Source organism: Sminthopsis crassicaudata, chromosome 1 (genome assembly GCF_048593235.1).
Source record: "Sminthopsis crassicaudata isolate SCR6 chromosome 1, ASM4859323v1, whole genome shotgun sequence".
Taxonomy (NCBI): domain Eukaryota; kingdom Metazoa; phylum Chordata; class Mammalia; order Dasyuromorphia; family Dasyuridae; genus Sminthopsis; species Sminthopsis crassicaudata.
This window is the reverse complement of record NC_133617.1, coordinates 263,001,809-263,027,677: the sequence shown is the minus strand read 5'-3', so window position 1 is coordinate 263,027,677 and position 25,869 is coordinate 263,001,809. Positions and strand designations below refer to the sequence as shown.

At 33.2% G+C, this 25,869-nt stretch overlaps 1 protein-coding gene and 1 long non-coding RNA gene across 2 annotated transcripts in view; one reads left to right on the top strand and one right to left on the bottom strand.

The window, feature by feature from the left end:
- BPNT2 (3'(2'), 5'-bisphosphate nucleotidase 2) overlaps positions 1 to 16,434 on the top strand; it is a 52,743-nt gene extending 36,309 nt beyond the window's left edge. Inside the window, exons 2-5 of the mRNA XM_074278701.1 lie at positions 65 to 227; positions 4,853 to 4,948; positions 11,916 to 12,077; positions 13,363 to 16,434. Of these exons, the coding sequence (XP_074134802.1) occupies positions 65 to 227; positions 4,853 to 4,948; positions 11,916 to 12,077; positions 13,363 to 13,634 (693 nt within the window). The 3' untranslated portion in view covers positions 13,635 to 16,434. The remainder of the gene's footprint in view (positions 1 to 64; positions 228 to 4,852; positions 4,949 to 11,915; positions 12,078 to 13,362) is intronic.
- The window catches only part of LOC141549268 (uncharacterized), an 80,933-nt gene that overhangs the window by 30,640 nt on the left and 24,424 nt on the right, over positions 1 to 25,869 (bottom strand). The window lies entirely within an intron of this gene.

Below are 25,869 nucleotides of genomic sequence, written 5' to 3'. Positions count from 1 at the left end.
CTGAAATGTTTCTCTCCTTATTCTTGATTGTATTTTTTAAATGTGTGTTTGCTTTTTTTCTCAGATTAATACCGAAGAACATGTAGATGCAGCTGACCAGGAAGTTATCTTGTGGGATCATAATATCCCTGAAGATATCTTGAGAGAAATAACCAAACCCAAAGAGGTGCCAGCAGAAAGTGTTACTGTCTGGATTGATCCACTTGATGCTACACAAGAATATACAGGTAATTTTGAATTAGATAATCATTGTAAAATGGAAAATTATTATCATTTAACTCTGTTTGCCTTAGTTTCCTCATCTATAAAATGAGTTGAAGAATGGTAAACTACTCTAATATCTTTGCCAAAACAAAAAATAAACAACAACAAAAAAAACCCAAATGGAATCATGAAGATTTAAACACAACTGAAATGATGAACAACAAAAAAAAAGAATAAATTTTGAATTATGCCATTTTTTAGATAAAAATTGACATTAACATGAAGTAATGTAAACTTATTACTTTATAGGTGAAGAAATAGATTTCCTGGCTAGTTAAGTAATCTTCCTGTGTTCACACATTCAATTAGTGACAGAGCCAAGACTAGAATCTAATCAATTATCTAGCTAGAATCAACTCACTATTACTTTCTTTTTTCTTTCTTTTTTTTTGGAGGCAGTCAGGATTAAGTGACTTGGCTAGGGTCAGGGTCACACAGCTAGTAAGTGTCTATGCTGCATTTGAATTCAGATCCTTCTCATGGCTGATGCTGTATCCATGTACCAAACTGCCTCTACTTCCTTTTGCAACAGCACACTGCCTTCTGAGATGGTTTAATTACTTAATCTTTAAATAGTTTTAGATTTAGAGATAAAAGTTAACTGACCTGAGGATAAAGCCATTTTAACAAATAGAAGGATTATATTCTAACCTTTTGTGGTCAAAATCCATTCTCCAGTGTTAATCCTTTCTCTAATAAAAATGACCTAGATTCACAGATACTCTGAGCTGAAAGCAACCTTACAGATTGTCTAGTCCAACTTGTGTCAGAACCAGATTCTCCTTCAAAACATCCATAACAAGTAGTCGTACACTTCATACTTGAAGGCTTGAAATGACAAATGACTCCTTTTATTTTTATACTGTCTTAATTGATCTGAAGTTTTTCCTTCTTCTAGTACCTTGTGAACCAGTATGTTCTATTTTTGGACAGATTGAATAGTTAGACAGTTTTTCTTTATGCTAAAATAAAATATGTCTCTTCATACTTTTACCCATGGTTCCTAAAGTTATACTTTCTGTAGTTAAGAAGAAATTCCATACTCTTCAGCAGGGTTGTAAGGCAGTTCCTTTTTTTTTTTTTTTTTTTTTTTTTTTTTTCCATAAACTCCTTCCTATCCCTTTAAAAAAGAGAAAAAGAGATAAGCCACATTATGGCATAATGTATGGTAGGCTGAGCTTGAAGACCTGGCCTCAAATTTCCCTCCTTTAACTAGCAGAATATGTTCAGATGCCTCCTTTCTCCATTCTATATTTTATAACTAATTTTTTAAAAACTCAAAACAAGAGCTTTATTTTTTTCTTTATTAAATTTAATTCCATCAGATTTATTCATAGTAGCCTTCTGAGATCTTTATGGTTCCTGATTTTGCTTTTCAATTTCACTTTCATGTTATCTGCATATTTAATAAATATAATCTGTGCCTTTGTGCAGTTCAGCAATTTTACATATACAAAAAATGAAATGAATTTTAGTTTAAAATGACTTTTTGAAGAATTTGTACTATCTTTCAGTTGTTAGTGTTTTCCTTTGTAATTGTTAAGCTTACCTATTAATATTATCTTTGACAGTTTCCTCTTAGCTAAACTCAAGTATGCTTGCCTTTTGTGTGAAGAATCCAGATTCTTCTCATATTAATAAAAAGTTAGGACATATTTACCCTCTTCCATCCTAACATATCTTTCCTATTTTCTGTAATTTTTTTTCCCAAAAATCCTATGGCACAGCAAAAAATATCTGAATATTTTCTGTGCATTATAATAGAGTACATCTAAATTTGGTGAGTTGTGAACTCTTTGTGGGCTGCTCTGTTTTCTGAGAATATCCTGCTTATAGGGTTTTCTTCTTACTGCTGGCTATTTTTGTTCTGTCCTTTTCAATGTGAAGATATTATATTCCTTAATTGTTTACAAGTATCTTACTCTTCATGACTTCATTTGTGATTTTCTTGGCAAAGGTATTGGAAGGTTTGCCATTTCCTTCTTTGACACATTTTACGAATGAGAAAAATGGGGCAAACAGTAAACTTGCTCAGGGTCATACAGCTAGTGAGTGTCTGAGGCCAAATTTGAATTCAGGAAGATGAATTTTCCTGACTTCAACTCTGGTACTCTACCCACTAGGCCATTTAGCTGCCTTGTTTAGGCTCTAGCCATATGATAAATGGGCCATAGGATACAGTTTATTAAACAAACTAGATTCAAATCCTGACTCTTGGATCATAGGCATATTCTTCTGACCTTTCTAAGCTCTTATGTCTTCTGCCCAAAGAGTAAAGATAATATTATTTGGATTGTCTGCTTCACAGAGTTATTAGGAGGACTAATTGTTTTCACAAATAATAGAAATGTGTTTTTGATTATAATGATTATAATGTATATCAAATTGTCTGCCTTTTCATGTGGGGAAGAGGAAGGAAAGAATTAGGAACTCAAATTTTATAAATCAAATGTTAAAGGAAAAGAATTGTGAAATATCGCTTAGATAGATGAGTTGATTCAGATGAGTTGGAAAGTAAAAACCAGGTATAATGCCCTGGGATTTGAAATCAGAATATCTTATAGTATAATTTAAGATCTGGTATTACTAAATTGACTTTACATTTTTTTTTTTTATTAATTCCTTTGAAATTCTTGATGTTTTGTTCTTCCAAATTAAATTTTTTTCCTAGTTTGATAAAAAAAAATTTTGGGTAATTTAATTAGGATAATGTTAAATATAAAAATTAGGTAAAAATTGTCATTTTTTAAAAATATTGACCCTGCCTATTTCATGAACAATAGAGCTCACCATAGCGAAATCATAGGTATAAGCTCGGACTCATAGGAAAGCCATAGTAAGAAATCGTGTTTTTAGTATGAAAGAGATGGAGTCGATGTGGGTGAGGTTGGTGGTAAGGGAGGACCCTAAGAATAAAATTGTTGTGATAGCATTTATTGCAATGATATTTGCGTATTCAGCTAGAAAGAATATAGCGAAAGGACCGGCTGCATATTCTACTTTGAAGCTGGTTACTAGTTCGGATTCTCCTTTGGTTAGATCGAAGGGTGCTCAATTGGTTTCTGCTAGTGTGGTTCTTCTGTTAGTTAAAACTAATTTTATTTGTATAAAAAATTTATTCATTCATTTATTTGTTTTTACAATTTTGTTTATAGAGTTCTGTTTTTTTTGTTTTTTTTGTTTTTTTTGTTTTTTTTTTGGCATATATTCCCCCAGGTATTTTATATTGCCTAGAGTTGTTTTAAATGGAGTATCTTTTACTATCTTTTGCAGGGTTTTCTTTGTGAATGCTGATGACTTTGTGAATTTACTTTATATCCTGCTACTTTACTAAAATTATTGTTTCAGCTAACATTTTAGTGGACTCTTTGGGATTTTCCAAGTGTGTTAGTTATCATTTTGTCTGCAAAAAGATATAGTTTTGTTACCTCAGTTATCTCATTCTCTATTCTTATTACTTCTGTTTCTTCTTATTCTTCCCTTATTGCTATTGATGGGGTTTCCAATACGATATTGAATATTTAAAAAACAATTTAATAAATTATCCTATTTGGATAAATTATACCCTCTAATAGTGACATTCTCATTGTGAGGCACATTCCACCCGTTTTCATTAATATTTATTTACTAAGTAAATGTTAATTTTTGTAGGATAACCTTAATTACAAAACACAACTAAATACACCATCAGTTGTGCTAATTTTCAGGGGAAAGAGGCTAATATGAGAAAAACAAATTTCTAGGGATTGACCAAAATTAGATTCATTCTAATCTCATGGAACTATTACAACTCCAGTATATCCACGACAGTAAGATCTGATACTGAGAATTTGGAAGATTGACCCTGATGTGATGGTTCTGCTGCTTACCTTAATATAGTGGGCAGAACACATTATTTCTTCTAGCGTAAGGGTCCTCTCTGTCAAATAAAAGATTTGGTCTCTTAGAGATAATCTCTAAGCTCTCTTCTAACTGTAAGGCTGCAATACTCTGAATCATACAAAAGATTAAGTGATATTTAACATGTTTATTTAATGCTATCTTTATTGATATACTGATCTATTGTTTTTAATATCTTTTAGAAAGGCCGAAAGTATACTGATTATGTATACCTTAGATTCTACTGTTTTTTGATTTGACAAGAAAATTCAATTAAACACAATACTCCATTCCCTTACATTTCCTATACATCCAGAATTTATTTCATATACATTCATGATCTTAAAGATTCACAGAATGATTCATGGGAGAAGCTTTGAAAAGTTTGATGTGCCATTCACTTTGAAAGGCAAGATAGTTGAAACAGGAAAAGAACATACTCATTTGGATAAAATACATTGGGAATAGACATTATGTAACTGTCTTTCACAGGAGTGGATTGATAAAAAATAGAATTTCCTTTATATTTGCAAAGGGTTTATCTTGGAGTAGGTATACATCATGGCTGTATTTAGGGAAGACTTGCCCCATAGAACTATTTCTAATCATTTTTTAAAAAAATAAAGCAAAAAAGCTTTTGTTATAAAAGCTGATCAGAATTTTTGATTTATATTTTGTAACTTTAACCTTTTTTTCTTCTACTGTCTAGAGGATCTTCGGAAATACGTTACTACAATGGTGTGCGTAGCTGTCAATGGTAAACCAGTACTGGGAGTAATACATAAGCCATTCTCTGCATACACAGGTATTTTTTTGCCTTTCTTCATTGTTTTATTTTCTTTATCACATCAAAGAAGCTAATGTTTGTAGCATTAAGTTCATATGAAAATGCCACTGAATACCTTAAGCTCCAAACTTGGTTTGTTGCTTAAAAGATCTTATTTTCCAGATTGGTTTGTTTGTGGCTACTGGCAGAAGCCAAGGAAGGGTAGGAAGTATATGTATTAAACTCACTATATATCATGCTTTTTTAAAGCCTGAGAATGCATATATATTAAACTCACTGTATGTCCTGCTATTTCAAAGCCAACTCAGAAATTACATTTTTGATAGCTTTGTGTCTCTTTCTGTTTGTTACAAATACTTTAAACTTGCCTATGGTTGATAATGAATTAGATATAATATATTAACGGTTAAAATGATTCATTTGCATTTTACCACATTATGCCCGGCACTATGTATTTTTTTCATTTTCTCTTCTCTTTCATTTTTTTTTAAACTAGATAGGTGATTCATTAATACAGAGGATACTCCCAGGGTCCTTTATTAATGCAGATTTCACCACTTTAAATCATTTCACCACTTTAAATCATTAATTGTTCTAGTATTTGTGTGTGTGTGTGTGTGTGTGTGTGTGTGTGTGTGTGTGTGTGTGTGTATGTATCTAGCACTTCCTGATTAGGAGATTACTGTATCATACTGTCAGTCATGCAATATAATAAAAGATATTATATTTATCTCTATCTTTATCTAGATAGATGTAAAGAGATAGATTTTGTTGTTCACTCATTTCAGTCATGTCTGACTCTGATCCCATTTGGAATTTTCTTGGAAAAGATATTGGAGTGGTCTGACATTTCTTTCTCTAGCTCATTTAATAGATGAGGAACTGTAGATGAGCAAACAAGGTTAAGTAACTTGGCTATACAGCTAGTAATATCTGAGACTGGATTTAAACTGAGGAAGAAGAGTCTTTCTGATTCTAAGCCCCAAGTGCTGTATCTGCTATGCAATCTAATTGCCATGGTAAAATAGATGGATAAAGATATTTCTGTATATTTCAGAGAATCCAGCAAACTTAGAGGTACCTAGCTTTATTCTTCCTTCGGAATGTCAACCTTCCATTTAGGTTGTAATGTATATATTTCATTCGCTATCTCCTACCAATAATGCTCTTACAATAATACAGTTTGCAAGGCACATTGACATCTTAGATATTTCTTTTAAGAACCCTGTGAGAGTAGAAGGTTGAGCATAGAGAGATTAAATAACTTATCCAAAGACATGATGTAGTCTAGTATCATTAGCATATTCTTCTATTATACTTTTTGTCTCCCCTGTTAAAAATGTAGCTCTTTGGGGATAAACATTGTTTCATTCTGTGTGTTTATATATCAATGCCAAGTACTGGTACCTTGGGATATAAATAGATGCTTATTAAATATTAATATTTAGACTTCAAATATAGGGTGTTCTCATTTCACTATATTATCTTTGGCTTTATATTATTCATGAGTTATCAGAGCTTTGGAAGATTTCATTATTCTGTTTTGTATAAGGATAATCTGAGACATAATGAGAATTAGAGTGTGTTTATAACTTCCCTATATATAATATTTTCTTCACAATGATTGAATAATGTATACATGGGGGATAAATTACAACATAGTTACAGGCATCATTACTGAAAATTGTTTGAAATTCAGGAATCATGATTGATTTAGTCCATGCTGTTGTGAGTTATGTGCTCTGTACAAGGTCTCAGATAAAATAAAACTGAAATAACTTTCACTAGTGGAAGAGAAAACTCATTTGTTTTTCTGCTTTCAAAAAATAATATCCTGACATTCAAATACAGTTAGTTATCCTTCCCTTAATGAGATATTTCAGAGCAAATCTTGACTAAAACAAATGTCATTAATCACATTTTTATTGACTTCTTGTAAAATACTTATGGATTTAATAATATACTTTAAAATACAATCTACCTTTCATTCTTAGATAACTTAGTTCTTACTAAATGCACAGCAGTATATTAGTGACAAGTGAGATTACAAAAACAAAAAAGGAACCTTACTCTTAATAAGATTACATTCTATAAGGTAGATATATCATGTGCGATATGAGTAACACCTTAATTTGAGGAGGGAGACTTGATTGTCTTTGCAGTAGATATTGTAAGGGAAGAATAGTGAAAGGTTTTATGGAAAAGGTGGCATAAGAAGTGTCAGAGAAAATGAAGAACCAAGGATGCTTCCAGGGGTACATACCTGAATGCCTATAAGAATTATAATCTTTCCACAGAAATAGGAATGTTGGGAAGAGCTATGATTTTTAAAGAAAAATCTAATGAGTTCTATTTCAGACAAAATGACATCTAGTTGGAGATGCTGGAAGGAAGGGAGGAAGAGAAGAGAGATGAAAGGAGAAATATAAGGAGGGAGGAAGGATTAAATGCATACTATGTGCTAAGTGTTTTACAAATAATAGCTCATTTGAGCTTTACAACAACCCTGGGAGTTAGGTGCTATCATTACCTCCATTTTAGAGGCGAAGAAACTGAAGTACTCAGAAGTTAAGTGACTTGATTAGAGTTGTAAACTAAGGAGATGTTTGAGGCTAGATTTGAATTCAGTTCTTATTTACTCTATTCCGGTGCTCTATCAATTGTTCCCTTTAGCTCTGCAATGATATAGATATAATGATATATATATAATGATATAGAACTGGTGCCCAGAAGAGAACCTAAGGCTAGATGTATATATCTGGGAATCATATGTGTAGACTTTACAATGAATACATAGGAGCTGAGGAGATCCCTGAGAGAGAAGTAAAGAAAGTGAGTGATGGAGCTTTAGGGTCTATATCACAATTAGGGAGTGGGGCATGGATAATGAGTCAGTAAAATTTACTGAGAAGACAGGTTACAAATAATCATCATTGGTGTTAAGCTGTAAAAAGTTCAACTTAGGTCAATACTGAGAAAAGGTAGATGGAGTTAGAGACTATGGAAGTCAGGTTGCAACAAAATGAGGAATTAATGGATTAAAAGGGAAAAAAAGGAAAGGTGCCTTTTCCCTCCTTCTAGTCATTTAGCTCTAGAAAGGATGCTGTGTTGAGATAATGATGATGATGACATAATCGGATGAAGTTCTTGTTGTGCCTTTTTTTTCTCCTTTAGAATGAGGAGAGACCTGGGTATGTTTGTAGGCGATAGAGGAATTAGATAGGATGCTTTGAAGAGGGAGGGAAGGCAGCTGATGAGATACCAACTTCCTGAAGAAACAGTGTTCATCAGCCCACAAATAGGAGCAGAGAAGGTAGATTGTAGGAATAACTTAGGGTTTAGCAAGACATGACTGGCAATAACATAAGCATTTTAATATAACCTTAGGTCAGGCTCTGCCAAGTCCTAGTAAAAGGAAACATGTAGTTCGCAGTAAGACAGTGAAGCAAGGCTTTATCAATGGTAGATATTCACAAAATGCAGGTAAAATGATGGAAATATGTCCAATAGGCCACATTGGACTATTTGAAACAGCTTCCCCCTCCCTAGAATCCAAGGGACAATGACTGTACTATATCTTGATTTCAAAGGAATCTAGTTTTCTGGAAGTCCCGTAAGTGACATTCTTGATTACAAAAATATAAATTTAGATTTGGAAGAGACTTTTTGAGTTCTTCAAGTTCAAATCCCAAGTTTAGTGGAGTTTTAAGACTATGGAAAACAGGAATAATAAAAATTCAAAATGGCCCAGAAAATTATTTTTAAGTATAATATTTCAAAATCAAATATAATGAGACACAAGTGGTAATATACTTAAATATTAGAAAAAGTGTATATTAAGTGTAGTTACACATTGAATACATTTCCATCATACATGAATAAGCTGCAGTACTTTAAATAAATATTGAGAAGAGGCCTTGTAAGGTCCCAGATGATCACAAACTAAATATCGCAAAGATTTCATTGACACATAAAGATTAAACTAGTCCTTTTCCTGACACATAAAATCAGTTACCCTGGATTGTATAATTTGTTTATTTCGTTCTTTTTGTTTATTTCATTCTTGTTTATTTCTACAATGTGATTGTGTCCTTACATGTGCCAGCCTTGTAGCTATGGGCAAGTTATACGATTTGGTAGTGCTCCAGAGATCTCTCCCAGACACTAAGTTATAGACTTGGCTGCTCTGCATGGTGTTTGGATGGGGAGGGGGAGAAAATTTTTTTTCAAACTAGGATGAAGTCATAGATACTTACACCCTCCTTACCCCTATGAGATCCTGATTGAGTCCTTTGGAATTGTAAGCCTTGTTCAATAATTGAATATCTGTACTCTCTTCATCAAGGAACTGTCTTTTCTTAAGTATCTCCAAGGGCATAAACTACAAAATATTCCCATTTCAGGACTTAACTGGCTTGAGAAGTAATGTTCTTAAACCAAACAAAGAAGGTAAAAGATAGAACTGTGCCCTGCTTTAACTGAAGCCCTTTCCTTCTGGTTCAAGACCCCTCCATATCCATTAACTCATTTATTCATGAAACATTTATAGCTGTTTTTCCTTTTTAACATACCACTATACTTTACTGGAGTAAAATCTTATCCACCAAGGATTTGTGGTTATTTGGACCTGTTCTACTTTTATAACTTCTGAAAAAAGGATTAGCTGAAATGGATTGTAGATATGATGCAAAGGGTATGTAGAACATATATGGGATGGCCCTTAAGTTAATCAGGGAACTTTGAAAAATCTTAAACTGTATAAATTGTAATTATTATTTCTGATGTCATTATTATTAGGTCCTGTTATACCACAAAGTTTGAAGTGCTCAGCATTTTCTGTCACAAAAGCTTAGCAGTGTATTTAAAGAAAGATCCTTTTAAAATTCTCTTCCCATTAGTGCTAGATACTCTTAACTTTTGTTTCTAAGTTCTGTTTTCTTACTCTTTAGTGATTTTTACCACCTTCTGAATCTTGTCTCTGAAACGTTGTTAAAACTTGGGGACCAAAACAGACAGATCACAACAGTGTAGTAAGAGTCAGAAAATATAGTATTTAGCAAAAAATATATATAAACTTTTCTTCGGTGTACTGTCATAGGTACTTAAAAAGATATATAAATGTAATGCAATTCCATATAACACCAAAATCCATCCTTCAGATGTGTTGAGGGCTTTTTTTTCTCCTGCAAGGCCCTTTTCATGGACTTATAAAGCTAAAAGTTTGTTTTATACCTCCTGTTTTCATCATCACCGTTATACCATAATTATTTTTTAAGTGGGCCACTGGGTGGTGGTCATACTGTGCCTTTTACAGTTTTGAACAATTATGCTTGTATAACATAACTAATTAAAAAAAAAATACACGTACACAAATATTTATTTAAACATGCAGTTTTCATAAAATGAAGGGTAGCAGATTTATGATTTGAAATATCATTATTTCTGTATAGAAATATTTAGTAGCAAAATAGATAAACATTTCCTTTCCCTTACACAACACTGACCTCTAGAGATACTAGTTTGCAAATTCTTTTCTTAGTAAATAAAACATGCTCTAACTGAAGGATATTGATTCTTGTTAGTTTTTTTTTTTTCTTTTTTTACATAATTACTGTATGTGCAAATGTTTACTGGTACGTTTTTGTTTTAAATTTTTTCATGTTAGGAATGTTCCTACATAATTCTTTTAATGTCTCTTCATTTGGGGAATTGTTGCACAATCTCCAACTTTTTATCCAGGAATAACATAGGAAATGGATTTCTTCTTTCCATAATTATAATTGTTACTTGATTGGGCTACTGGAGAACAGTTCAATTAATATAGTCAGTTGCGATTTAATTAATTATTTTGGAAATACTGTTTTAAGAAAAAGCAAGCTCGGGACAAATTGAGTCACTCAGATTAATGAACAGTTTAAAAAAGGAGTTTTACTTAATTGTAGTGTTGAAAAGATATTAAAAAAGGACACATTAGGGTTTAGTTGGAAAGTTCCACATGCACACATTTACTTCTAAAAGGAAATGTATCTACTTAGCAGCACATAGTATGATGTCTAATCATATATTAGGACATTGGGTCAAACCCAATATGAAGGTAGGTGGACTTTTTTTTTTTTTCCTTTACGTGACCAGGAAGCCATGTCAGTGACAATTCATACTCCAGGAAACAAATGGGGTCCTGGGATGGCTGTGTTGCATTTTAGGGAAAAGTAGCATAACTCATGTTTGGGAAAATAATAGAATTAGGGGTAGCAGGGAAGGTGGGACCATGAGACCATGGTAGATATTGGTTATATCATAGCCTCCAGACAAAGACTTCTAGAGATCCCTGTTTAAAGATATAGGTTTATGTATTTTTTAAAATATTTACAAAAATGGAAAACAAAAACAAAATCCTATCCAGGTTATTACTCTTTGATTATGTTGACATAGGTAAAATCAAGTTGAGAATTATGCTCCTTTGCCACAGATTGTGCTTTAAGATTTCCATTTTGCCCAATTAGATGCATTTCAGAGGGAAAGAAACATATAGCACACTTAAAACATGCATGTATATACATATAACCTCCATATACTATATATGTTTACATATTATTTGAATTATCTTTCAAGTGGAAATAATTTCACATGTTACCTTTTGACAGTCATTGGAAATGGGGGAGAATACTTTCTGAAATTAGAGAAATTCAAACCCAGATTCTGAGATTATGGCAAAATTTAACTACAACAGCAAAAATATAAATCGGGAATAAAGAGAAATAGCAATTTTATAAATTAATCATCTATGATTATTTTTGCTTAGTTTAATTAAATGTCATTGCAGAAAATTCTTATTTGGGAAGTTTTGTTTTTGTTTTGTTTTTTTTTTTTGTTTGTTTGTTTGTTTTTTTCATTTGAAAATATCTGTGAAATTAAAGAATAACTCCTAGTTTCAATGATCAGGTCATCTTCCCAATTATTAATGGAGGATAAATTTCCTTTATAGCTTGGGCCATGGTGGATGGTGGTTCCAATGTGAAAGCTCGTACTTCCTACAATGAGAAGACCCCAAGGATCATCGTGTCTCGCTCCCATTCAGGAACAGTTAAACAAGTAGCTCTTCAGACATTTGGAAACCAGACCACAATCATACCCGCAGGTGGTGCAGGTATGTTACTATTGTCTGCTTTAACTATAACCTGATTCAATTACAAATAATTAGAGATTTATTGCAGTCAGAAGGAGTTTTACAGAATATTTAGTGCAGTTCACATCTGAACAGGAATCTCCTCTTCAGTAGCTTGGAAATGGCAGCCTTGGCTTGAAGACTTGTTGTGACAAAGTAAGCTACCTTCTGTCACTGTGAAATGTTTTTAATTATTGAGAAGATTTTCTTTTCACTGAATCAAAATCTTAGTCTGTCACTTTGAAATATGGAAGTGAGTTTATGTGTGAATCTTGTTTTCTCAATTAGATTGGAGTTGGACCCATTCAGAGTTTTCTTGGCAATGATATTAGAATGGTTTGCCACTTCCTTCTCCAGTTCATTATACAGATGAGGTAACTAAGGCAAAAAGGGTTAAGTGACTTGACCGTGGTTACACAGCTAATTAAAGATCTAAGGCCAGATTTGAACTATCTCAGTCTTCCTGACTCCCAGACCAAGCACTCTTATCAATGCCACATCTAGGGATTTTAAATAGAGGATGATCACTAATGTGCCCTGTAGCTTTCAATCTGTAATATACAGTTACATAGCCCTTTACATAATTTTTTTTTGAGTGTAGGGAAACTGAGGCTCAGAAATAATACTCACTAAAGATACATACATATTATGTGGCAGAACTCAGATTCTTTGACAAAGCCTAAGGGGAGAAAAGCATTGGGAAAGGAGATTGTAGAGTGCAGAAATGTCAATCAGTGATAAATAAAAGAATTGCTTGTCAGAATGAGGAACCAACTGAGACTGGTTACAAAGGATACCTCTATAATTAAGAGAATGCAATTAAGAGGCTTTCAAGACTTGTAGGGATTATGGACTAGGAGAATCAGGAAGGTCAAAATGTGGATTAAAAAAAAAAGCCAAAACACATTTTTTTCAACTTTAGCTTTCAAGTAGAATTTTCCAAAGTTTTTGAGTGAAAAGCATGGGTAGTAATTTACTTAGTTCTTATGTCCATAATGAACCTACTATTCCATATAGTTCATAAGAAAATATCATTCCATTGAAAAAAACTGCAAGGAAAAAAAAAATTAAACCAGAACTATAGGGATCTGGTCACAATTTAGACTCTAAATATCACTAAGAATAATTATTAATATTTAAAGTGATATTAGTAACTTATATTAATAGTATAATAATATGTCCTATTATTTAGTAATTGAGTTCATATTTTCAAAATACAAGCCACTTAAAATAAGCACTAACCTAAATTCTATGCTTTATTCTTTAGGTTACAAAGTTTTATCCCTTTTAGATGTGCCAGATGAGAACCAAGAAAAAGCTGATATCTATATCCACGTGACATATATTAAAAAATGGGATATTTGTGCCGGCAATGCCCTCCTCAAAGCTCTTGGGGGCCATATGACCACCTTGAATGGTGAAGAGATAAGTTACACTGGCTCTGATGGCAATGAAGGAGGTCTCTTAGCCAGCATCAACATGAATCATCAGGCATTGGTCAGAAAACTCCCAGAACTTGAGAAGACATCCCACAAATGAGCATAAGGGTCTGCAAGGATACATTTCTCCTTCCAGAGCTGCAAAGAGTCTGCCCGAAGGATTCTGGGCTACAGACAATCTGTGGAAGACTATGCATGATCAAGGCCATCCAGTCTTCTTGAGATGATGGAAAACAACAGGGACTCTCCCCATCTTCTACTCCCTTCCCTTTAAGATGCAAGATTGAGGAAAAGAATTGTAGCTTTTTATCTCATTCACCATCTTTAATTTGGAGACTGTTTTCATACAGCTGCCACACTCAAGGTGCATATATGTAGATAGATTGTGGGTTGAAATCTAGATTTGAACAGGCCATATTTGAGTGATTTGTCACAACAGCATCATTAAACTTATAGTACTTTTCACAATCAGGCAGAACCAAGGATTAATTTTGAAAGCTCATTTGGCATTACTTTATAATATACCTTGTTGAAAATGAATTCCCATCAAGAATTTTTCCCTAGTTCCATTTGAATGGAAAGCACAAGGAGCCAAACACCTATCTATATGCAAGAAATAAATAACTATTCATCTGTGACAGAAGAACATTTCTGACTGATTAAAAATAACAGAACAGTTTGAGTTTGTTTTTTCCAAAACTTTTAAAAGTTGGTCATCCAGCTGGCAGAAAATATTGAATTTTTGATGATTTGTAAATCATGGTAATTGTTATTTCTGTGTATTTTAAAAGAAAATTGTGTTTCTTTACATAGCTTTAACGTCTTGCCGTTGATTTTCACCTTCTCTGTGAAAGATGCATGACTCATTGGGTGCTACCCCAACCCCTTTCCCAGTCCTAATTATTGATTCTTAATACTTGTAAGTTTAATTTTCAAGTTTCAGAATTGGCCCTAAGGATTTTACTAAACCTTTCCACAATCTATTTTTAATGAAAAGATTGTTGAGGGAATTAGGTTCAGAAAAAGGAATCATAAAATTTTAAATGAATTATTGATAACTAAAAATTGATGTAGTATCAGAATTGGGCTAGCCTTTCTCATCCACCCCCTAAAAAAATACTCAAATTAACTATGATTTTTTAAAAATGGTTTTATCTAGTTTGCATTTAATTGATTTGAACTTCATCATAAGGAGTTACTGCTGCTCTTACTGTCTCTTTGAGTATTTTTCCCCAAGCTGCAAGTGGTTTTGGGGCATCATATAAATAAATACACTGCAGGATAAAAACATTGAGGCTTAGAATTCATTCTGATGAGAGTTTTCTTCTGAGTACACTTCAGACTCTAGTTCAAACAGGAAGAATGAAACATTTGCCTCATGCCCTGTTGTGTTTTGGCTATAATCAGGGCCTATCTCTGAGCTTTCATCCAGAAGTCTGGTTTCTTTCTGGGTGATTACATACCTGAACACTTTAAGGACACCAACCAGCGCCATTCTTTTTTATCCCTTTCGTAGTCCATTGTCCTATGGAACAATGGCAAAGAAGGGATTCTGTTGAGAGAAAGGTTGGACTTAAACCTTTTAAACTTAATTTTTTATGTTTTTTTTTTCCAGTAACATGACTTAATGTTTCTGAATGATGAATTATGGTATTTAGCATTACTATGGAGTGTACAGCCCTCTTAACTTCATAATCTGGTGAAGAAAGCTTGTTTCATATAATACAGACCATGTTGAGGATATCATTTCTAGGTCCTTTCTTGAGGAAAATGAGTAACATTGCAACCACTTGAAGTGTGGCTAAAGGCTGCTGATATTACCTCAGTGACCAGAGCCACTACCAATGTCCTAGTCTGCCTAAAAATGATATGCATAAGATGTGATGATTTGTGAGAGTTCTATAGTCAGGAAAAAATCTAAACTCCCTATAATAAGGCAAGATCATACTGTGTCATCCATCCACTTACTTTGACTTAGTCCTCAACTCTGATAGTATAGCTGACAAGATGGTAAGTGGGAGTATGTGGTCATGAACAAAGATTCCCTTTGGCTTATCTTTATGAAATAGGTTGTTTATGTACCCATGACCATTTAATATTTCTTTTGTTGAGTGATGCGTATTTTTTGGTCATTCTAATAGTTAAGATTTTTTTTTTATTTATGCAGTTAGCTAGGAATTCTGTATACAGTGTTGAAAGTTTTAAAATTCTTAGCTAGTTGGTTAGCATTGTGATTAAAAAGGACTTCTTATTGCCATTGTAAAAATAGCAAGAGAGGTAGATCATTGCTAATTCAACTGGAATCCTCTAGCAGTGTATATGGAAAAGGCATTTGTTTTCATTCTATAAATGTCTTTATTAAAGATCTGCTTTGTGCAAACCACTATTTTGAATGTTGAGAGGGATGCAAAGATATGTGAGGGAATGTTTTAACCAGCACATTTTTAGCTGGCATTCACCAATAAGTATATACCAGCAAACAATTGATTTGTACCAGCAAAGTTAATGAGTCACATGTTTGCCAATTTGGGCCTCTGTACTAAGACTAAATATTTTAGGAGGAGAAATTTAGCTGACAGTCTATTTTGATTACATATGGCATATGACTTTAGGTTTGAAAATTCCAGTTCAGCTAGGACAAGGTACCTCCTTTGACCTTATTCTTAAAAAATTTTCTTTTTCACACATCTGCATGACCACCAAGTTCATTCAGCAATGAACAGACATTAGTTGGTAGTCATATATGATTTCGTTGATGTGATAATGAATTGTGAAATTGGTATTTTGAGTTTTAGGTTGGCATTGTGTTTTACCCCTAGTATTGCATAATTAATTATGTCTTAAAATGTTTTTCTTATCTTCTAAGATAATTTAAAATAAATTATTTTGAAATGGTCAAAGCTGCTAATTTTTGTTATTTTTTTATTATTCTTCCTTTAGAAGATTGGCAAATATATTTTAAGGGGGAAAGGTGCTTGTCCTAACTGTAAATGTCCACATTTTGTGGAAATTGGAAGGATATTTGAAAGAAGAGAGAAAACTAAATTAGATTTGTTAATCTGAAGTAGAAGCCTTTTCCTAATTAGCAGAAAAAATCTTCAAAGAATAATTTGCAATTTGATTTCAATAGTTAGGACTTGTGAGATACCTGGTGTACACAAAAATTAAGATACTGGCTAGCAATTAAACATTTCTATAATTTGTTTGGCATAGTTGGTTGAGACTTACTTGCATGGCTGATTTCTTTTGGAAGTGCTTATGTAGCATATTAATTATTTTTAAATGTTTTCTAGTTATCTTCAAAAGCTAGTATGCCTTGTTTCCCAATGCATGAAAAATGATATTTTTACTTTTTTTTTTTAAATAAGAAAACCCATTTTATTTCCTTTTCAGTAAGCAGAAACAGTTGCATCACATTAAAAGAGCTTAAATATATGGAAGTATGAAATATAATTTCCCTTCCTGAAGTAATGAAATTTTAAAAAAATTCATGCGTGATTTGGGACAAAAGGAGGAATTTGGCAAAGTCACATTTTGGCACATCCTGCTGTTATCCTTTCATTCTTCTATTTTCAAAAAAAGTATTACAAAATATTTGGTTCCCTTTCTCCCTTCTCTCCCCCCGCCCCGCATTAGTGACAACTGGTCTGTTTCTTTATTCTAAACAGTCACTCTGCCAAGTTCCATGAATCTCAACATAATAAGCCATTTCAGTACCACTGACATGTGTCTCCATCTTCTGCTGTAATTTCACTTTCTCTGTTACCTTTCCATCTCTATCATTTTCCCCCCCTCTTTCTCTTGCAGCCTTTATGTTATTATTTTTTTAATACTGTTCTCTCATTTATCCATTTATTGCTTTTGAAACTTGGAGTATTGTGATTAGACTACCAGATATTTCTGGTCTTTCTAGCTCCAAATCAAATCTCTTAATAGTGATGGGTGGCACTTTGTTAAAGAAACTGCAGGGAAAAACAAATTGTCTATCCTGAAAATTTCCAAATTAAATATGTTTTCACCAGATTCCCTTTAGAAATTAAAAAGAAAAGACAACTCCCTAAACTTCATAGTTGTCAAATTTAATCTAATGCTTTTATTTCTTCAAAATATTTTTTTCTCTTTCATACACAAGTTAGGTATAAATATAGGAGAACATAAAACTACAGAGGTAAAGCCTTTGGGGAAAATGGCTTTAATCATTTTCAAATCTGTGCCCTGTTTTAGAATATAATGGATCTTCACCATATCTGTGGTCTTGTTATGTTTACAATTTTATTTAAAAAATTATACGCTTCTCGAATTATTTAAAGTTGTGGCAACAAAATGATGTGAACACACACACACACACGCACACCCTTTCATTCACACTGTTGCAGAATGTCTAATTATTCCCTTATGTATTTGAAAAAAATGAGGGATAAGGAAGAAGGGGAACAGTGTAAAAGGGAAGCCTTAGAAAAAAATAAGATCCATCTTAAAGAGTAAGAATTTTGTGTGACAGTGGAGATATGGGGGAAGATATGGAAAAAAAAAAATCACCTTTCTTTACAATGGGTAGCAAGAACAGTTGAAGGCACATGGGCTCTCCCATTAGAGTTCGGTTTCTCTTAGAGCCTTCCTGTTTTCTTTGATGCTAGTAACTAGAACACAGGATAAATAAATGCTAATTGGAGAAAACTAGAGGAGGATACTATCAGCTTCCTTCTTCCTTCCTTAGCTGTGGGGCCCACTATTCTTGTTTTGCTTAAGAGTAATTAATTTAGGGAATTTCAAGCCCAATTGAAGAGGATGTGTAATGAAAAATTAGTAGATTATTAGGGAAGCAAACATCTTTTGGTATTCAATACAAGGTAAGCCCATTTATTTTGAGTTTTGAGACATGTGCAATCTGAAAATTGCTTTTAGTGTATACCTGATAACAAATTTTGAGTCTTCCTATTTAATTATTTAGCTTAGCAAATTTGTGCCTTACTGCTACTAGGGCATTGTGTGTTCATAGAGGGGAAAGACTTTCTAGTGGAATGGGGAAAATAGTTACTTAATGGGAAAATAAATTATTTCAGTGTTTTTAATGTTAATTTTGGGAGATAATTCATTAAAGGAATGACAAAATATTTTTGCATACTCTATAATATAGTACGTAACTTTTATATGAAACTGGTTATCTTAATGTTTATAGGTCTGAAATGTTACTTCATCTTTTGATTTTTAATTTAGCTTTATTGTTACATTGTAACATTTTAAAATAATGTTTTAGATAACCCAGTTTTTAAATGAATTACTTTAGCATGGAGTTAAAACTGTTGTTGTAATTCCCATAGAATCAGTTGCTATAAATTAGCTAGTCCTTTTCAATGCTGTTATAAATTAGCTATGTATGTATGTATCATATCAAATGATGATAATGTTAAAAATTACTTGTGTCCATGTATTTATAGATAGTTATGATTATTTGTAAATAATTTCACAAAGGGGATGATTTGAATTTTGCACTTTTCAAAAAAAGTCTTTTGGTTTATGGGGTAATGGTGTATAAAGGTTTTTCTTTCAGAAATGAGAAAAAAAATTCTGGTCAAATCTGGCAGGTATATGCATTTCTAATTTGCCACTAGTAAAGGTTTATAAATATTAAAACAGTTGACAGGAAAGCTTTTTAGAAGTTGGGTGGTGAATTAATCATGTGTGGGAAAATGAGATTTATAAGTAGTTTTCCATTTGGGATGAAAATCAGAAATGCAAGCCAAGTTGGCTTCATCTCTTGTTAAAAGAAAAAAGGTGATGAATTACATTAAAACAACTTATTCTATATCGTATGCTTAGAAGGGTTCCCCAAAGTATTTGTACCATAAACGTCATCTGTGTAGCTTGGCAAAGCAGAAATGAGTGTTCATTTAGTAGTGTTTTCCATTAAAGTTCTGTGTGTGGTTTATATGCATTGCACACATGGTACATTTTCCATCAGATGAGAAATGCTCAGCATATGTCTTGATATTACGGGAGTTGGTAGGGAGAGTAGAGATGAAGTCCATTCTGGCTATAACTCCATCAGTCATTAGGAGGATCAGTTAAACATTCAAGAAGAGTTTACTACTTCTCTCTATATAGCAGCATCATTTAGTCTTTTCCAACCAGCCCTGAATGAAAGACACAAAGGATCAGATGGTGTGTTTTCTCTCAGTAACAAGCTTCAGTCCCAAGGCTCTTCTGAAAGCCCCTCTCCTGATCGACCATTATAAAAAATGCTATTTCCTTCATCTTCTGGGTATCTTTCCTTAGGTACCAGCTACACACTCAGAAGACTCAATCCATACAAAATATTTGTACATCGGCATTTTATGTTTTCAGCCTTCCTCTCTAGTTTTCTGAAGTCCCTTTTGCAATTATTTCCAAAAGGGTATTTATATAGTCCAGTATTGTAGAGGCTACAAATGGTCTCCTAACCTTTATAGGCCAACTTATTTGTCTTAACCCAGTGGAAAAGAAATGAAGGCAGGAGCATGTGACAAAGAGGGCATGATACGCTGGACATTCAGTTCCCTCCAACAACATGTTGATTAACCCTTAGCATTTATTAGCTTTTACTTTCTTTGTAGAGAATTTGAACATCTAAAAATGTGCAAATTATGTTCCACAGTTTCTTCTAAATTCTCTAAATTTATGACTGTCTTCTATTTTAAATTATTTTTTTCCCTTAAAAAAAAAATCTAAGGAAACTTTTTTTCCCCACTCCACCCCTTCTGAGTACTGCTCAGAAATCAATGATTGCTAGTAAATTTGAGAATGTCTCATTTGAAACAATCTGTTGTCTAGCCCCAACAATTTGTGTGTGACCTGTCTCTCTGGCTGATACTTTGCCAAACTAAGTCTAAATTCTCAAAATAAACTACAACTATGTATGAAAACTGAAGTGTGACAGTTTGATTTGGGGAAAGAAATTAGGGATAATGGAGTAATGGAAAAGGAGTAAAATTTTTAAAGAGATATAAGATGTTTGAATTAAGGAATGATAGATTGGGGGAGACAGTGGTATGGAAATGGAGAAAATGCGAACTAGAGAAATGGTGGTGGTAAATAGCTCAAAATAACAAAAATGTCATTTCATTACTAGATGAAAATATTTAAAAATTATAATTAAGGATTTAATTTCCTGTCAGATGCTGTGCTTTGTTTTGTGTATTCTTTGTTAACTCCCCTGTCCCCTTTCAGCTTCTTTTTGTTATCTTCTCCAGTTAGATTTCAAGTTCCTTGAGGTCAAAAGCTTTTTTTTTTTTTTTTTTTTTTTTTTTTTTTTTTTTTTTTTTCCGTATCCCTAGTGTTGAATGCAGTGCCTGATACATTGTAGGTTATAACAATGTTTACAGAATGATTATTGACTGAGGATGAAGGGGAAGAGATTAAAGGGAGGGGAAAGAAGATAGGAAAGAAAGGGAAGAAACTGCAGGTTTTAATTAATTGGAAGAGATAGTTGAAAGAACCTAGACTTGAAGGGCTTGGAAACACTTAATACTAAAGATACCCAAAGAATCAGTATTGAAAAGTCAGGTGGGAAACTCAAGCATCAACACTTTCACATGCTTCACAGAGTCAGGCATTGTCAAGTTTCCTAAGGAAGATGCAAACCAGATCAGATTGGAAATAGAACAGCTAAGTCCCTATGCGGATCACTAGTAGAATGGACAGCATGCGTAGCCCCAGACAGGATGAGATGGGACAACCTGTCAAATTTGACCTACAAATTTGAATATAATTTGAAACAAAGCTTCAGAAGGATGACTTTTTAAATTAGCTTTACAAAGGAAAATGTATGATGAATGTCAGAAATGATAGGAGATTGTTTAAACAAAGAAAAGGAAAGAAATGAGGGGAGAAGAGTCAGAGCAAATAGTTCTAGTAAAAGGAAAGGGGGAGCAAGATGGCACCGGCCGTGTAGTTAGGAGTACCTAAATTCAAATCCAGCCTCATACACTTAATAGTGGTGTGATCTGGGCAATTCACTTAATCACAATTGCCTCCAAAAAAAGAAAGTAAAAAGGAAAAAATGAGATGATAGTGATGCTTATGGAGGAGATCAGAAGTAAAGAGAAAGTAAAATGGAGAGTGAGAATGGAGAGAATAAAGATTGAAGAATAGCAGTGAAGGGAGAGAAATCATAGATTGGAATGGAGAAAAAGGATGAATGAGGGATTGAAAAGAAAAAGATAAATTGAGCAAAAGATGGAACAACTTGAATAGACCAGAAAATTTTCTATGTGAATAGTTGCAAAAGGTCTGAAGATACAGGATTATATGTTTAGTTTGCAAGAGGTGTTTGCTATTGATTTGACTGACTACTAGTAACTGGCTGTAAACTTTACCTGCCAAAAATGAAGTAATGGTTAAATGAAAAGAAGTGAAGTCATAGAGAGTGAGGAGTCTAAGATACTGGACATTGGATGGATAGATGTTTCCTTCAATAGAAAATGGGATGTTTGTCTTTGGAAGAGGGAAAGATTAAGAGGGGAAGTTGAGTTTGGTTTTAGATCTATTGAATTTAATAGGTCTTCAGAACATCTAATTTGTAATCACCAATAGATGATTTGTGATCAAGATTTGAATTCAGTGATCTTAGAAGTTTCTGTTCAGAGATCAATTAAAAAAAAAAACAGCTTTCAAATGATTGAAGATTAAGTGAAAGGAAAAGAAATGGAGGTAGCACCTGTAGACAAGTTTTCCAAGGAGTTCATATGCCTATGCAGTCTGGTCTGATGTGGTTGGGGTGAGGAACTTTAGGATTTATACCTTAAATCCATCTCTATCTGTTTTCTTCAGTGATGAGTGAATATGTCTAAAAGATGTGACTATCATATTTAGGAAAGTAACTCATGCACATTTTACATATATATCAACTTTGCCCCTATTTATGTTACATATGAGGACTCTAGTCCTTCAATCTGACTGGGATGGAGTTAAAGAATTTTGTAAAGGGCATTGGAATAACTTCACTACTCTCAAAGTCCATTGTTATCTCAGTTACAATTGGAAGTGTCCTCAGATCATATATGGCAGATGTCTACCATGTCTGCTTTTCAACTCCAATTAATAATTTTGCCTCCTGTTCTTTATCACTTAACTTGATTGTAATAATTTTATAGATTAAACGTTTAAACACCATAATCTCTTCAAAGTTATAAATAGAAGCATCCTTGCCCAGGGCAATGTTCCTATCTTGTTAATTATTTGACGATATTTTTTTCTTAAAATCTTAAATGACCAAAAGCTTCATTAAAATACCTCGAGGCTTGACAGAAAACTTGGTCATTTGGAATTAGACCAGAAATAGCTAGAAGATCTTCATGTGAAGAATTCTTATAGTTATTCTGGGAAAGGGTTACATAGAGAGTTGCTAAGAGAAATTTTGTTGATCAGCTCTGGCAGAGCTTGTTGGCCTTTCCAATACGTGGAAACAGACAGAGGGGACAAAGACAAATTCTGACTCAGGAGGAAACTTGTCAAGAAATCAAAATCATTAGTGATTTCACTATCTCTTCTGCCTTAGACCTCATATAACACTTTGCTTCTCTCTGATGCATTTACATGTTATTTTCTAACATAGTTCTAACAATTTCTTTGGGGGTTTGTGGAAAATCTTCTCTCCTCCTTTTTTTTTACTCTTTTATAGACAACTCAGCTCCAAGATTGAAAGTACTCCATGCTGGCTCTTTCTCCCTCCCATGGGAAAGAGCTTCCTCTTAGATCCATCAAAACACCAAGATCTTTTTCTTAGTAAATCATACAGTTTATTTAAATTAAGAGATGTGAGATAGCATCAAGTAATACAGACACAGGTAGCAAAAAAATGCATCAAATACAATCATTTTCAAAAGCACCTCCTATCATTCCTTATATCCCAGGATTGAAGAAATATAAACTCCACCCAGGACAGTAACATACTACAGGCAGCATGGGACTTGGGTAATATTGGAGAAAGCTTTGTGGTTTCTCCTCAGCACAGCAATTGAATAATAAGGTCATGAAGACCTTCACTCTGGCATTTCTTCTAGCTAAAGCCTTTCTTCTTGGTCATTTAACCTTCACTATCCTGCCCTCTCCCTTCACATTCTCCCCAGGATCTCTTCTTTCTTTCTAGCAGATAGTAGAAACAGCCTTATTAGGAGTATATTAGAATGATGAGTCTGGTATAGCAAGTAGAAGAAGATGTCAATAATTATTATACTCTTTAGCCAGATGAGAGAAGGCTCCCAGGACTTCCAAGGTAAGGTGGGCCAGCCTTTTTTGTCTTTCGAGAACTTCCCAGAACTCTTTCCTTCCAGAAATGTCATCATATTTTACATAAAAGTCATTTGGGAGATAAAGTCTAGAAATGCCCTTTTATTGTTATTTTTATATCTATTATATCTCCCTACTAGACTTAACTTCATAAAAGCATGATTTATAACTTCATATCTTCCCCATTATCTATACTATCTTCCCCATTGTCTTTGTACCAGGAGGCATTAGAAGATTTGTTGAATTGAGTAAAAAAGAGCTAATATCTGTACATCTTCTAGACTTGATTGATTTGATGATAGAAAGGAGTAATATAACTAGGTTGAGGAGAAACTCTTTTTCCTCAAAAAATGTTCAAAATAATAAGATATAGTTTAAGGTTAAAGACCATGGATCTGTTTTCTTAATAGATATGAGTTTTTTTTTTTTTTTTTAGGCTGACCACATGCTTTCCTTCAGTATTGATTCATGATCAGCCAAACTTCTTCTCTGATGATGATTTTTGTTATAACACAAGAGATATTATTAGAAAATTTAAACCTTTTGGGAAACACCATATTGTAGCAAAAACTACTGGGCATATAGTTTGGGAAAACAATTTAAATCCAACTTAAGACACTATGTATCCCTGGGCAAATTATTTAACCTCTGACTGAGTTTCCTCATCTGTTAAAAATAGATAATAATAGCACCTATCATAATTATGCAGATCAAATGAGATATTTGTAAAGCCTTTTATAACTCTTACTATACCGATAAATATTATTATATGTTTTTCCATTTCCCTTTGGGAGAGATGTGATTTTGATTATTTAGAGAATGAGTTATTCTGTGATTTATACCACATTGATCGCTGAGTGTTTATTGGAGTTAGAGATAGGCTTTTATGTCTGCAAGTGCTTTTACATCATTAAAAGTATTATTCAGTTTCTTGAATTATATCCAAACCATTCCTCTCTTACTCTTTATCTCATACCCTTCTAAACCCAACTTTTTGTTTGCAATAGATATGTTTGTGTATACATGCATGTATGTGTGTGTGAAAAGCAAATCATTCAATATTTGCATGAAAGGAATCTACTAATCTCCCAAGGAAGCTCATTCCACTTTGGAGAGATGTGAAGGTTAGGAAATTTTTTTTTTTTCTTTTAAGCCTAAATTTGCCTTGGGACCCTTTACATTTTTCCTACTTATGTCCCCTTGACCAAAAAAGACATATTTAATTTCTGTGATACACAGCAGTTCTATACTTAAATGTAACAAAGACATCCCCCTCCCCCGCATCTAAGCCTCCTTTTCCCTAGGCTAAAACCTTCAATTTCTTCAGCTGATCCTCATATGGTAAACACTTAGTGTCCCTCACCATCCATATTGACCTGTTTTGGACACTCTCCAACTAAACAAATCCTTCCTAAAAGGCACTGACCAGAATTGAAAACAATAATTCAAATGTATTCTTTCAGAGCAGAGGAAATATAACCTCTTACTTGCTGGAAGCTACATATCTTTTCATGGAGTCCAAGGTCTCATTAGCATTTGTAACTATCTTATTACATTATTGATGCCTATTGAATTTACAGTTTAATAAACCCTTCTGGTTCTTTTTTATTTGTTTATTTTACAAGTGAACTCTTGTCTTACCATGCTTTCTCCGCCTTTGCAAGTAGAATCTGATTTTTAAAAATTCAGTTTCAGACTTTACATTTGTCCCTATTATTTTCATCTCACATATTCTTAGATCCTAATCAGTGTTCTAATCCATCGAGATATTTTAAATCTCTTATATTGTAAGCTCCATGAAGACATCTCTGGAATTAATTCATAAAATTTCAGTCTTGCCCAATACTGTTTTTTTTTTATCTTGTGGATTTTATTCTAATTATTCTACATCAAATGCATAATTTCTTTTGTTTAGATGTTGGAATTTTGAAGACCTTTAATTGAGGCTAAATGGCTGCTATTTTGCTGATCACCAAACTGGATTCACTCAAATTCAACATTTACAAAGATCTTACTATACATTAAGCATTGCATTGTTTATTGAAGATACAAAAATGAATATCACTTAT